This window comes from Talpa occidentalis, unplaced genomic scaffold (genome assembly GCF_014898055.3).
Source record: "Talpa occidentalis isolate TD23 unplaced genomic scaffold, MPIMG_talOcc4v2.1 talOcc4.4, whole genome shotgun sequence".
Classification (NCBI taxonomy): domain Eukaryota; kingdom Metazoa; phylum Chordata; class Mammalia; order Eulipotyphla; family Talpidae; genus Talpa; species Talpa occidentalis.
The window spans coordinates 3,661,466-3,675,637 of record NW_023604295.1 but is presented as its reverse complement, the minus strand read 5'-3'; the positions used below and the strand labels follow the sequence as shown (position 1 = coordinate 3,675,637).

The 14,172-nt window shown below is 49.8% G+C and overlaps 1 protein-coding gene across 4 annotated transcripts in view; it reads left to right on the top strand.

Annotated features, from left to right (window-relative positions):
- The window catches only part of KCNJ15 (potassium inwardly rectifying channel subfamily J member 15), a 39,104-nt gene extending 25,148 nt beyond the window's left edge, over positions 1-13,956 (top strand). For 2 of the 4 annotated variants that reach the window (XM_054700272.1, XM_037524943.2), the window contains exons 2-3: positions 6,319-6,416; positions 8,875-13,956. In XM_054700272.1, the coding sequence (XP_054556247.1) occupies positions 8,889-10,022 (1,134 nt within the window). In that variant the 5' untranslated portion in view covers positions 6,319-6,416; positions 8,875-8,888 and the 3' untranslated portion in view covers positions 10,023-13,956. Of the gene's footprint in view, positions 1-6,180; positions 6,220-6,318; positions 6,417-7,586; positions 7,619-8,874 lie in introns of those variants that run through there. The other 2 variants (XM_037524944.2, XM_037524945.2) reach the window with 2 other exon arrangements.
- Positions 13,957-14,172: the final 216 nt, after the last annotated feature.

Genomic DNA, 14,172 nt, shown 5'->3' with positions numbered 1-14,172 from the left:
CCGTGCGTGCGTACGGCCGGAGAGCAATACAATTGCCTTGGTTTTTTTCCCTCCTCACATAAATGTTCCTGCCTTGCCAGTCACTCCACAACAATGCACGTCCGAGCCATGCTGTGATTAGAGGGGAGAATATGCTCATTACCAGCGTCCTCCGCATGTCGGGGCACGGAGAGACGGGGTGGTAAACCAAAGGAAATTTCCATTTGCTCTTTCGCCGCGGCACGCCGCTCCTCTATAGGCAAGGGAGCTGCTATTAAGTAATAACGTGCAGCTGAAGTTGGTCACTCGTGACAACAGACAGATGGATAACGTTTTATTTGGGTGAGCCAGCTCTCGCAAATAAAGGGCCTGACATTAAACCGTCTTTACGAAAATATTCGGCAAATGATACCTCTGACTGATCCCAGCGCTCAGCTCTTGGCCATGGAAAATGAGTCTCCTGTGGAGCCCAGTATCTGTTTAAACTTGTCTATGCCGAGCCGAGGAAGGTTGTTCTATGGAATGAAAAAAATTAAGAATCTGCGTCGAGGAGGGGAGGGTATAACTATGCAAACCACATTGAGAGATGGAAAAAGGTTTTTCAGTACTTATGGAATTTGAAACAATAACAATGGAACAGAAACATAGGAACAAGGCTAAATATTTGACCACAGAGGCAAATTGGATCATTAGATGCTCGCAGCCCTGCCAACATGGGGCTCGTCTGGAGGACTTGTTGCTCTCCCAGTGCAGGGGGTGGCAAGAGAGACCCCACCGTTCCACCACTGACACACTCCAGCCACACCATGCTTCAGAGGTCGGGTTCCCAACTGGGGTTCGCAGGCAGCACCCCTAGATTTGATTGAGTAGCTCGGGAGTGGGAGCCAAGAACTGGCATTTCTAATCAGCTCCCAAGTGACGCCACAGCTGCCTTGGAGGGGGCCCCTCACACTGTGCTCCCCTGTCTTCAGCATCCCGCGAGATGGGTGGCTCAGCCCCAGGAAGTACGACAACAGAAGGATCTGCCCAGCGACTTGGCCGGGGAGCCCAGAGACAGGCTGCAGCCCCCCTCACTGGCCGTGCACTGCGGGGTACAGGCCAGACCAGCACCCCCAGCGTGCTTCAGACGTCAAACGCCAGGCGTGTAGGCCGAGGGGCTCCTGGCACAGATTTCTCAGATTCAGTAATCTACAAACGTGCGGTGTGACTCTCCAGTGGGGAGACAGTGGGGCCCTCGGGGGTTTGGTAGGCAACACTCCCAAGACCACCGCGTGCTTGTTAGCGGAATGCTGTAGCCGGGGTGGGGGGAGACCCAGTCCGGGGCTGCTTCAGCCCTTGGATCTGGGTGCTCTCCCCAGCCTCCTATGCTCTTAGCCAGCAAACCCCCAAGCTACTCTGGAATGAGACCCACCCTCTAAGAAAGAAGCCCAGAGCGATTGTTAACTGCTTTCCTTTTCCTTTTCCCGGGCATTCCTCGCCCCACCCCCCAATTGCACCTAGGAAGCTTGCCTTGCTGATTGAAACCCCCCACCCCCGCCCCCGCCAAGCCGCTGTACTTGTAGATCTAACCCCATGTCTCTTCCTAGCAAAGACCCATCCCTTCCCTTCCGAGTAAGAGACGGGCTTTTGAAACCTGATTGACGTTCTTGTGAATTTCTGCACATTCACGCAGAGTGAGATGGGATCACGTCCCCAAGTGGGGTCTCCAGACCAGCCGCGGACGCATCACCCAGCACAAATTTCTTTTTCCCATTGGACTCTTGTTAGATTGGGGTTTCTTTCCCGCTCAGTGTTCCGTCATAGATGAGCACTTGGCATTTGCATCAGAGCATGTCAACCCTGTTTTGCAACTCTCCCAGGCCGGGAAGGTAACCGTCAGTTCTAGAGATTTGAAGGAGAACTTTGGAGCCCTTGGCATTTTTACAGGCTTTAGTGGTGAATGGGGAAACCAGCAGGGAGACGAGACGGCAGCTCGAGCCGCTGCCCTTTTATCCCCTCCTCCTAGGCACAGGTGTGCACACTTGCACATGCGCACATGCCCACGCTCAGGTGTCCACAGTCAGGCACACGTGCCCCACATCCAGGGCCCTTCTGCGTTAGCAGGATCAAGGCTGCAGGCAATTGCCACAGGGGCCAATGGCAAAAAAGCCTGACCATCCTCTTTTACCTCCAAACACTACATGTTTCCTCCAAGAGCCTCCTGGGCGAGGCAGGTAACCCTCCTGTGCTGAGGGTGTCTCTGTGGTCAGGCTCTTATTAATTTTTGCCTCCATGACCAGCAATCCCAAGAATCCAGTGGCTTTTGGCGATGAGTCTCCTCACCTGTGTTTTAAGTCAGCTTTGGCCCAGCTGTCCCTGGTGTTGGTGTCTCCCTTCCCCGCTCCTCAGGAGTAGGGCCAGCCGGTCCAAGCGTCACCTGCAGCGGTGGCAGAGCCAGGCCACATGGCCTGCTCGGGACAGAAGAGCGCCAGGGACAAGCCTGGGGGAGGGTCCTGCAGGGAAGGACCCGGAAGATAGTGACAGCGAGTAACTGGGAGCAACCAGCAGTCAACGCAACCCCGAAAAATCCAGTTAGGTTCAGCTGGGCATTAAGATGTGTCGTGAGTTTGCTGATGTCTCAACTGGCACTTCCTTTCCACTCCTGAGGTCTTATGGGAAAGAAGGGCCCATCCACAGCCTCCCGGGAGCTGTCATTCCTTCCAGCATCTTCCGTCTCCTGTGGCCAGTGGGAGAAAGCGAGCTGCACAGAGGGGACCACTGTCTCCCAGTGGAGGGGACCCCTATGTCCCCAGCTGAGGGGACCCTAGGGGCCCCCTGGGGGCTTGCTGAGAGCCCACTTTGAGCACCCTGTTTGCTTCAGTGCACATTTCTGAAGCCACCTGGGCAAAGTCTGGGTGTCCTCAGCTGTGCCCTCAGCTGACACAGGTGGGGTGCAGATGAGGCCTGAGAACAGCCAGGCCGGCCCCAGAGCGGGTCTGAGTGGCTCGAAGAGCAGGAGGAACACAGCCGGGGCCCAGGTCAAGGCCCTGTTTGTCCGTGTGTCCAAGTCCAAGGTGCCTTGAGAGGCGAGTTAAGCCTCATTGATTTCATTTTCAATTAGTTTTAAACCCTTGGAGCTCAGTGAACCCCAAGTACATTCTTGTCAAGCATTTTTTTTTCTACTTAATATTTAAACGGTGTGTCCTCAAAGTGAAATGTAATCCAGGTATTTCAGATTCCTAGCAAAAATAGAGATCATCAAAAAGTTGTTTTGTCAGAAATATTTGACATCCAAAAAAGTCTTTTATGCAACTTTTCTTACAAACAGGAAGGCATTTTGCCAGAGTTTTCAAATCAAGCCTCTCAAATTCTAGTTTTCGTCTGGAAATGCAGAATTCTAGTTTGGTTTGGATTTCATTTTCCACGTCGCCCCACCCCTTTTCAAGGTACAAGGTTGGCATCACAGAGACCAGCTTTGGGGAGATGCTGCCTCCCCATTTTTTCATTACTTACTTTGCTGCAGGTGCAAATACTTTGCTCACACACAGGGCCACTAAACAGGTGTTTCCCAGGCTGGGAAAACTGGAAACTTCCAAAATTTGATTTACCAGAACTCTGTTTAGAAGGTCAGTGTTATACTAACTAGGAGAGGGAATCATTCTTAAACTGTTTTTTTTTTTTTTTCCTTAAAGCATCCACAAGACAGTTTGCTGGAAAAGTCCTGCTCTAAGACTCAGGAGAAAAAAAGATATTGTGCAAACACACGTCGGGTAGCGAGTCTTTGTGGGAAGGAGAGACGTCTCTGTATTCAACTTTGGCTAACATTTTTACTAGAATTACCATAGTATTTTACAATATTTATTTAATATAAACATAATATATAAACTGTAATCTATAGCGATGTATTTGCAACACACCCTAATGTATGTAAAAAGACATCTTATGTTTGCATAATGCACATGAAATACGATGTATGTGACATAAAACTTATATAAGGAATATTGTATCTGATCAGATTCCCCCTACTTTAAAAAACTTGAGTGTCAGCCTCGAGCCGCTGGTGGCAGGCACTCAGCCATCAGGAGGCAGGGACTGGACCACGCCTGAATAGACGGGGTTCTCAAGGCTGACGTGCCATGGGGTCTTCATCGATCGAGCTGTTGGACCCTCCAACTGTTTGCAGGTTCTCAGTATCTTCCTGGGAACTTACTACACCTGCAAATCCCCAGGCTGCAACCCAAACCCGCTGAGTCAGAGACTTGTGCAGGTTGTTCCGAGGGCTGCAGCCCCGGTGTGTGTGTGTTGGGGGGGGGGGCGGCGTCAGGCAGCTGCACAGGGCACCAGGGAGCCTGGGGGGGTCTCTTACCCTCTGGGTGCCTCAGTGCCCCCTCGCAGGGAGAAAGGCGGCACTCGCCCCCAGGGGGTTGGGGCGAGGTTCATTAGGGACACGCTGGGAAAGGACTTAGAGGACATGGCAGGCCTGGGCGGCAGTGAGGCCACCAGGACGCTGGGCCCGTGCGGCCTGGCCTGAAGCTGCATTATCACCACCGCCATCGTTATTGCTGTCATTGCCATTATTATTATTATCACCACCGCCGTCGGTATTGCTATCATTGCTATTATTATTCATTATAACATCTGGATGTTTTACCCCCACCTTATTTCCCTCGTTGCCATCTCTCTGCGCCTCTGTGGACCCCACTGGCCCAAGGCTGCCCCTGCTCTTGCTCCTCCCAGCCCTCCTGCGGCCTGTGGCTCCTCAAGCAGAGGGCTCCCCCATAGCACAGCCTATGGGGCTCCCCAAGGCTCGGGGCTTTGACAGTCCACTTCCACAGGAGCCCCTTTCTTTGACAGAACGTCCTCTCCCCAGGGGTGACCATGCCAGCTTCCTCCCCATATCCCCTGTCCTGTCTCGTGGAACCGAGGGCCTTTTCCGACGTAATCACATCTAGCGCCACTTCACTAACTCACTTGCCTTCTTTCTCCGTCCAAAGCCAGCGCTGCTCAGCGTAAGTGCTCCAGGGCTTCACACATGTTCATTTCACGGGCTGGGGTGAGGAGAAAGCAATCCCGAGGCCTCCTTCAGTGACTTGGAGGCCCTCAGTAGGGGCCGCTGCTCTGAGGTCACGGCCCGGCTCCCCAGATCGCTCGGATGAGAACTGAACAACCCGTGCCCCCCCCCGGCCCACAGCGAAGGCCGCTGGCTTCTGTGGAGCAGGGCTGGTCTGCGCGCTCAGGCGGGGGTCTGCAAGGGAACGCCTGTTGTTCTGCCTACCCCTACCTTTTAGGAAGCTTGTTACTGTCCCTTAATGTTTGAGAAGGTAAACCAGGTCGGTGCAGAAGAGATCTAAGGTGGGCACCTGAAATTAAGTGAACTGAGTGCGTCTGCCAGCGGAGCAGGAAGTTTCGTGAAAGGAGACGGCGGAGCAGAAAGCCGGGACGGAGGATAAAGCAGGCAAGACGGGCGGGCGGAAAAGCAAAAACCAGAACCCAAATTTAAAATTTTATAAGAAGCAGACCCGGATCTTCACAGAGCGATGACGAAGAGGACATTTGCCACACGAACCAGCAGCGTGCGGGAAGAATCTACGCATGAGAGGCTCCCCCGGCTGATCGTGGGGAGGCCTAAGCCACCAGGAGCAGTGACCGCCTCGGGCGCCGGCGGCCCAGGCGAGCCGCGTGGGGCAGCCATGGAGGAGGGAAGTGGACTTCAGAGCTCAGAAGTGCTCTGGAAAAGGCGGAGGCAGAACCTCTTGAATTTAAAACTGATGACATGAAACTCTGCAGGTTGAGGGGGACGCGCGGTGCCCAGACAGGTCTGGGGGTGGTATCCGAGCCCGGGCCGCACCGATCCGCAGGGAGCCAGCAGAGCTGCCCTCTCCGGCCCCAGCTGTCTCCTCATCTGAAAAGTGGGAGACAAACGCGACAGATTTGACCATCTTTTCTACTCTGATGTCTGTGACTCAACAGTCACAGATGCATTTCCACAGGCGGTAAAAATATTCTAGACTCTTCCCTTCCAATTCTCACTGTTTACTTCCTCTGCACTTCCCCTTCCTGCCTCCCTGTTCGCTGGCCAGTTTGCTCGTGGGCCTCCATGGGGGGAGTTAGCCCACGCTTTCCAGGGTGTTAACCTGCGCACTCCCTCCAGGGGCGGGTCCTGGCAGGGGGCCGGTGGTTGGGGTGCCATGGAATCCTCCCAGCGCCCCCTGAGTCTGGACTCTGTTCTGGGCACCGGGCCAGCTTGCCAGGGAGTGGAAGGTGAATGCAGGGGCCCCAGGCCTCGGGGCATGGTTCAGTGTCCCTGGGCCGGCTTCTTGGTAAACACCTGTGAACCCCATTTGTCCCTCTTTCTTTCAGGCAGTGGCAGGACCCCATGGTAGCCAGGTGGGTGAAGGGGAGCAGACGGTGCAGTGGCCTTGAAGAAGACGCCTCTGACCTGCTGTGCGCGTGACCAGGTACTGAACAGTCCTGAGAGCCTGGGGTGGGCACAGGAGGGGAGAAGGTGGCTACCCTTGGGGCCGGCAGCCCCTGCGGTGCTGGATTTGAGACGCCCCAAAGGTCATCTCTTCCGACCTCTGCCAGGAGGTGCTGTGGGCGGCGTTAACTCCCACCCCAGAGGTGCAGAAGCGCCGCAAAAGAGCCTTCTGCAGAAAGAGGGAAAAGATACGGCTCATCCCACGCCTGGCTCGTTGCCCCTTTGAAAGGGAGGTTAAAACAGAAGCTCATGGCACCGCTTGCCCAGAAACAGTGCCAAGGCCTACGGAACCTGGCGAGGGCTGTGCTACCGCCACGCCATGCCCGCGGGACACTTGCAGATGGCTCGCGCTGGAAAACTTAAGCCTCTGTTTTCATTTCCCTGGGTGAATGGCATGCACTCTCCCCTTGCAGCTTCTTTCTCTCTTTCAAGTGCATGCATTTGCTTTTCCAGTAACCGCACCTGCCCCTGGCGGGCTCCTGTTTGCCCACGGCCATGTGTCTGGGCAGCCCGCATGGCGCTGGGGCCCAAGGGCGCCTTGACGGCTTCCTCTTGCTTCTGAGCAGCTCACGCTCATCGCTCATATCCTGGACTTTTCTCCTAAACGAGCCCCAAAGTAGGTTGAATAGACTTCCTGGAGTGAAATCAATGTTGAAGAGCATATGGCTCTTCTTTGCCACCACAATGGAAAGTAGCTTTCCTTTCCAAGAAAAAAATAATCTCTCCAAGGAGAGCTCAGTAAACGACACTCCTAAATAACCTAACAGGAAAATGCAAAGCCCAGCGAGCCACTGCCTCTTCAACAAGTTTTAGCCTCTGAGGGATACAGTTTCAGTTTCCTTGAAGTGATTCTCCCAGATGAGTCCTTGGAAAACTTGGATCGACATTACGCTGTTCTAATTCACGCAAAGATTATGGCTTGAATCACAGACGCCATATCCAGTTCCCTCTTCATGGGGATTTTTGTCTTTATTCTGAAATATCATAGAGGTGGAAATAAACATGCCAGTCAGGTAGAGTCACCCCCTAGCCACCCCCAGATCGCATTATCTTTTTCAAGGACTGCAGGGCGAGCGGCCTCAGTCGCCGGGCAGGTCGTGTAAGCGGCGGCCAGGCCTTGCGTCTGCCCTTCCCGACGGTGCTCCCGGAGGTCGGCTCCCCGGAGTCCAGCCCTTCGTCTAGGTAAGGTCTGTTCTGCTCCATTGTTCTCTGCCTGTAAGTCTTTTTCATGTGCTTTTTGAAATAAATTCCTCATGCAGGTTCTACTTAGTTACCAAGAAGCAAGACAGCATGTCTGTGCACCCCCAAAGGCCCTACCGCAAAGGGCATGTTGAGTGCCCTCTGGAAAAGTGACCAGCCTGTGGCTCAAGCCCTCAGTGGGCCCAGCCATCCATTAAGTTTTACTAAGGGAGCTTTGATAGTGAGGCCGTCCACACAGCCCACGCGCAGTTCGCTCGGGTTGTTGGTAACAGTCTTTTCCAAAGGAAGTGGGAACTAGAAGGTCCTAGAGCCTCAGTCCCTCCCTGGGTGAGGGCTCAAATGAGTTGCTAATTAAGAGACTGTCTTGCAAAAGGGTACTTTTATTTACTTTTACTATGTCTACTGACGTAACACTGAATATAATTTAGGGGTACAGGTTCTCCTCTACAAACATACGTGATTACACCAGGCCTACCCCGAAGCCCGAGTCCTCACCATAGTCCACTGGCCCCCCTCTGCCCTTTGCTCCCCACCCCCAATGCAAGCTTGGGGTGGCAGCCTCAGGGCCTGCAGGTATATTTCAAGGGATCCTTTGGGTTTGTTTTTGTCTGTTCCAAAAGGGTACTTTAAAAAGTACTGTATTGTACTAGCTACATTTTTAAAACGTTGTATTACTATCTTCCATTGCTCTATAGAGAACTACCTTATGTTTTTTGAGTTGTATCATTTCAGTTTTATCCTTATGGCTGTACTCTTAGTTAACTTATCTTTACATTTCCTATAACTGGACAGCCACGATAGATGAATATTACTAAATATTCCTAATTCTCTGCAGTCCTGTATCCTTTGTGCCCTCACATAGAGATTAGCATCTTTTTCTTAGTGAGGGGCCCTGCCTTGCCAACTAATAGTATCTCATTTAATCATCATTCAACTCCCTCCCAAAAGTAGATTTTATTCCCATTTCACAGCGCAGATTAGTGAACTGAGGTCCAGAGATGTTAAATAGCTTACTCAGCCACACAGCAAGAAAATTGGTGCCAGCATTTAACTCAGCTTGCTTGTCTGCAAAGATGATGCACCTCCCGCCCCCTGCTGCCTCCCTGGCCTGCAGGGCTCTCCTCTTCCTTGGATGCACCCACAGATTCACTCTTATTTCATGTGACTCTCCCACTTTGATTCTCCGGAAGTTCCATCCCATGACCGTAATGAACTCTGCCTCCTTGTCATGTCCTTAGGTGGCCCCGAAGGCATGACCATGGATGCCATTCACATTGGCGTGTCCAGCACGCCCCTGGTGAAGCGCACTGCCAGTGCCGGGCCCAAGACCAGCAGGCCCCGGGTCATGTCCAAGAGTGGACACAGCAATGTGCGTATCGACAAAGTGGACGGCATATACCTACTCTACCTTCAAGACTTGTGGACCACTGTCATCGACATGAAGTGGAGATACAAGCTGACCCTGTTTGCAGCCACGTTCGTGATGACCTGGTTCCTTTTCGGAGTGATCTACTATGCCATCGCCTTCATCCACGGGGACTTAGAGCCCAACAAGCGGATTTCAAACCACACCCCCTGCATCATGAAGGTGGACTCCCTCACGGGGGCCTTCCTCTTTTCCCTGGAGTCCCAAACCACCATCGGCTACGGAGTCCGCTCCATCACGGAGGAATGCCCTCATGCCATCTTCCTGTTGGTGGCCCAGCTGGTCATCACAACCTTAATCGAGATCTTCATCACTGGCACCTTTCTGGCTAAAATCGCCAGACCCAAGAAGCGGGCGGAGACCATCAAGTTCAGCCACTGTGCGGTCATCACCAAGCAGAATGGGAAGCTGTGCCTGGTGATCCAGGTGGCCAACATGAGGAAGAGCCTCCTGATCCAGTGCCAGCTCTCGGGCAAGCTCCTTCAGACCCATGTCACCAAGGAGGGGGAGCGGATCCTCCTCAACCAGGCCACCGTCAAATTCCACGTGGACTCCTCCTCCGAGAGCCCCTTCCTCATCTTGCCCATGACATTCTACCATGTGCTGGATGAGACAAGCCCCCTCAGAGACCTCACCCCCCAAAACCTGAAGGAGAAGGAGTTTGAGCTGGTGGTGCTCCTCAACGCCACCGTGGAGTCCACCAGCGCCGTCTGCCAGAGCCGCACCTCCTACATCCCTGAGGAGATCTACTGGGGCTTCGAGTTCGTGCCCGTGGTGTCTCTCTCCAAAAACGGAAAGTATGTGGCCGACTTCAGTCAGTTTGAGCAGATCCGGAAGAGCCCAGATTGCACCTTTTACTGTGCGGATTCTGAGAAGCAGAAACTGGAGGAGAAGTACAGGCAGGAGGACCAGCGGGAGAGAGAGCTGAGAACTCTCTTGCTGCAGCAGAGCAACGTGTGACAGCGCGGCGGGGTCCCTGGGCTTGGCTGCCAGCTGCTTCCACCCGTGCTCCCTCCACAGGCAAGGTCACTGTGAACACGGACACGTCCGAAGGCACTAACTCTACAAACGACACAACATCCCCATCCGTCTTTTCCTTTGGCCTGGGAGCTGAATGGACATTTCCACCGTCGAGAGGGTTCCCTTGAAATGCTTCATTTAACCTGAACTTTCAAAATTCAAATCTTCCCAAATGGGGCTGCGTTTCAAAGCACTTTGAAACAGGGCAACTGGAATCCTGTCCTGCTGGATGGATGGACATTTAGAAATTTGACATTGAAAGGTAATGCATTTCTATGCGAGGATATGAGCTATAATATAAGGTATTTATTCAAGTATCAAAGACATATTGTTGCTTTAAAACATTCTTTTTTTGAGCAGAGAAAATGTTATGTTCAGTGGGGTCTCTCTGGGCACCATATTAAAAGGGTCACAGGGACTCTATAGTCACAAAACATAGCAATTCCATTTTTACCTCTGCAATGGAATGAAATTGACCACATCAGGAATTAACCGTCATGAAGACACACAAATGGAGCTGGTGCTGTTGTCCACACTGTCGTGGTTGGAATGTGCTGGGCTCTTTCTATTTAAAATGGGGTTCCCAGACCAGCACCCTCAGCACCATCCACAAGCTTGTTCACAGTGTAGACCCTCAGGCCCCACCTGGACTTACAGAATCAGAGCTTGTGTCTTTACAAGCCCCCCAGAGGTGGTGAGATCTCTGCGCTGGACCAAGTCTCCCTCCACCTCTGTGGGTCCATGGCCACCTGGCCTGCAGGCCTGGCCTGCCATCTTTCCTTGGTTACTGCGGCCAGTGTCCCTGCCAGCCATTTCACTTCCTATCAATTAAACTGCCTTGTCTACAAAGGAACCACCACTGCCATCCCAAGAGAAAATGAAATTTATGAGAAAGTGGTTGACCCACTCGTGCTGAGTCCATGCTGTTGATTAGATATAGCACGAAAGAAAAATTAAGCTGCACAGAACCCAGGAAATTTGCTCAGATGCTGAAGTCCCCAAGGTTGGAGGCCCCCAGGAGGAGACAAGCTGAGCATGAGAAATTCACACACGAGGGGTCCTCAGAGCATGAGTGAGTGAGCTGATCTGATAGCATGTGAACTCTTCACTCAGTATTGAACCAAATCTGACGCAACTCAGTGTCACCAAGGTAACATGTTGCCTTTAGCAGATTTTAGGAGCCTGTTATCCTGCATTTCTTTGGAAGCAGAGAATACTTGGGCTAGGATTGGCTAAATGTGCAAAAGGTGATTTCTCATTTAAACCAAGTCAGATTTATGTATTTTCTCAAGAAGAATGTAATGCAGGTGTGCACAAACACACCAGCCCACACATACACTCACAGGCACTCACACATGCCTACACAGACACCACATGTATATACACAGGCAGACACAGACACAGACATCACACATAAAACATGCAAGTACACAGACACCTCACACACAACCTGCATGTTCACAGGCACACAGTGCATGCACACAGACACACCGACACACAGTGACACACATGCAAACACATGCACACACATGAGACATGTCCTGTCTCTTCAAGCATAATGGTGGAAATGATTAATGACAAACATTCGTGATCGAGAGAAATCAATGATAAATCCTCTCGTTTATATTTTCTTCTATCAGAAGGAGCTTTGGGACTCAGAGCAGATGGGAAAAGTAAACTGAATATAGGTTGAGTGACGTGGTGATGTGAATTACAGCCGATCAGGTCCTATCTTGATGTTACCACATTTTCAAATGTTCTACCATTGAGTGGAAAATGTGGCTAAAACTCTGACCTTAAACTGGACACTCACTGCTGGTGTAAACATAACAAGCGAATGTTGTAAAGGTTTTAAGAACCATCTCAATGCATAAGAGGAAGGATTTTGCCTTTAATTATTGTCTTTTAATAGAATTTTTTTTTCTTTTTCTGTTGATGATTTTATGGCAGGTTGTTTCAGAACCTCATTCTCTTTTTAAAAAGTACATTAGGGTAGTTAGGTATTAGCTTTTTTAGTTCTTAGACATAGTTTTTCATACTGTGGTATAATCTACAGGAAAATAATGCCACAGACGGGTTTACAGTTTTCTGTTGCACTATTCAATTCTTTCCACAGTATTCACATCAGCGCTAATTTGAATGTGATCCAGATTAGATGTCGCACACCTTATGTCATGTGGTAGACAATGACTTAGCATAAGATTGAGAAATCTTTTATATATTCACTTATCAACTTCAGTCAAATTTGGAAAACTTGATCACCTGATTTTTGCACTATGCACAGACCAAATATGCAATGCCTTGAAAGCCAGTATTTGTGTAAGTCAATAAATCTTATTATAGCATAATATTCAATGTAGCTCTGAGTTACATCTGGCCTGAAACGAGTGTTTTTACAGACTTGCCTAATTATTTACTACTTTGTACAAAATACTCTCATGCTAACATGCTAACAGAAGATGCAGGAAGCAGATATCTGTGACCTTCTGATTGGAATGGATTCAGCTCAACACCCCACTCTGAAGTGGATGGACGAATAGCATGTTTTTGAACCAAAGAGTCTGCAGCATTTTGAAACTTTTCTAATACATCAGGTCTTCTGTGTAAGGCCATTCTAACATGGCATGTTCCATTTGAGAAACCACAAAGTAAACAGCAAGTCTGTGTAATCTGCGAGCCGTGTCTTCTTTCCGTAATGAAATATGTTGTACTTACTCGGTACCTCCAGACAGCCAGCAGACGCTGACGAGCTGACCTCACCATGAACCACCTTTGGGGAGGAGGTGGATACGGGTTCCCTTTGCCTTTCAAGAGTAGAGATTCAAGAAGACTAAACTAGCTAGTTATGAGTAAAAAATGCCATCAGCTGGTGGACCAGATATTTAGAGGAGTTTAAACGACTATTTGTTTGGGTTTTCTTTGAATTAAATGTTCAATTTTCATTGACTCTCCTTTGATAGCATCAAAATGTAAATTAGATCAATAAAAATGTGACAGTCTCTGCCATTCTCTTTTCCATTACACTTTCTCCCTTGATCAAATCCTCCACATCTGATCATCTGGAGATCATCATGATCATCTGAAGAAAGAAGGAGGGAGAAGAAAAACAAACCAAGCGTCAGGCCTTCCCACTGGCAGCTCAGTCAGGGAGCACCCCTGGCCTTGGTTCGGTATTTTGTTCTCATGGTCAGACATTTCACCTTGTGGCCTAACAAAGACTTCTAGGCCCTGGAGCTTGATTTTCATTCCTGCTAGACTTTTCCTATTAAATATTTGGAATAACTAGTTTTGAATGTAAATTATTTTATTATAGCTTTCTGAGACACAATTCTTTTAATGAAAGATGTTAGCATTTCAAGTCTTGATATTCGAGGTCGTGGGATGCACATGAGCGCCAATATTTGACTTGAGATAGGTCCAAGATGCATTTGATTTTCTTCCCGTAGGAAGGCTTTTGCTGGAAAGTCTGACACTTAATATTTTACTTCTAATTGATGAACTACATACATTTTACCCTTTGTGCATTTCAGTTCTTCTTTAATCAGAACAAATTGCCAACCAGTCCTTAGAATTGTGGACAGCAGGAAATAGTTTCTGCTCTCAGAGGGAATGTGACTTCCGAGCAGAGGTAGCCTCCAGAATTAGAATTTGCAATGAGATTGTGAGGTTAGAACTTGTTGAGATTAAAGGGAAAAGAGTTATTTAAATTCTGGAAGCACTGGTATTTATTAGCAAGCTCTTCTTTTCCTGTTGCGTCATTTTGATTTTCTTTTAAAGAAATCTGAAACAAAGCCTTCTCTTGAGATTAAGAAATGTGTGAGAAACATGTACAAAAATACAAGCTCATTGTTGATGGATGAGTCTTTCATGTAAAGGGACTTCCCCCAGTGGAAAAGTACTTCTTTGTAGGGGGAAAATTGGTTATTTGGTCTTACCTGACAACAGGCTGTGTCATTCTGTTCTGGCTTCCCAGGAGGAGCAATTTCCTAGCCTTCAAGAAATACCAATGGATTAAATGTAGCTTTTTCCAATGATTTTCTGATCAATGCTTAATCCAAAGGAAACACAAGGCAGAAATAAAGCTTCATCC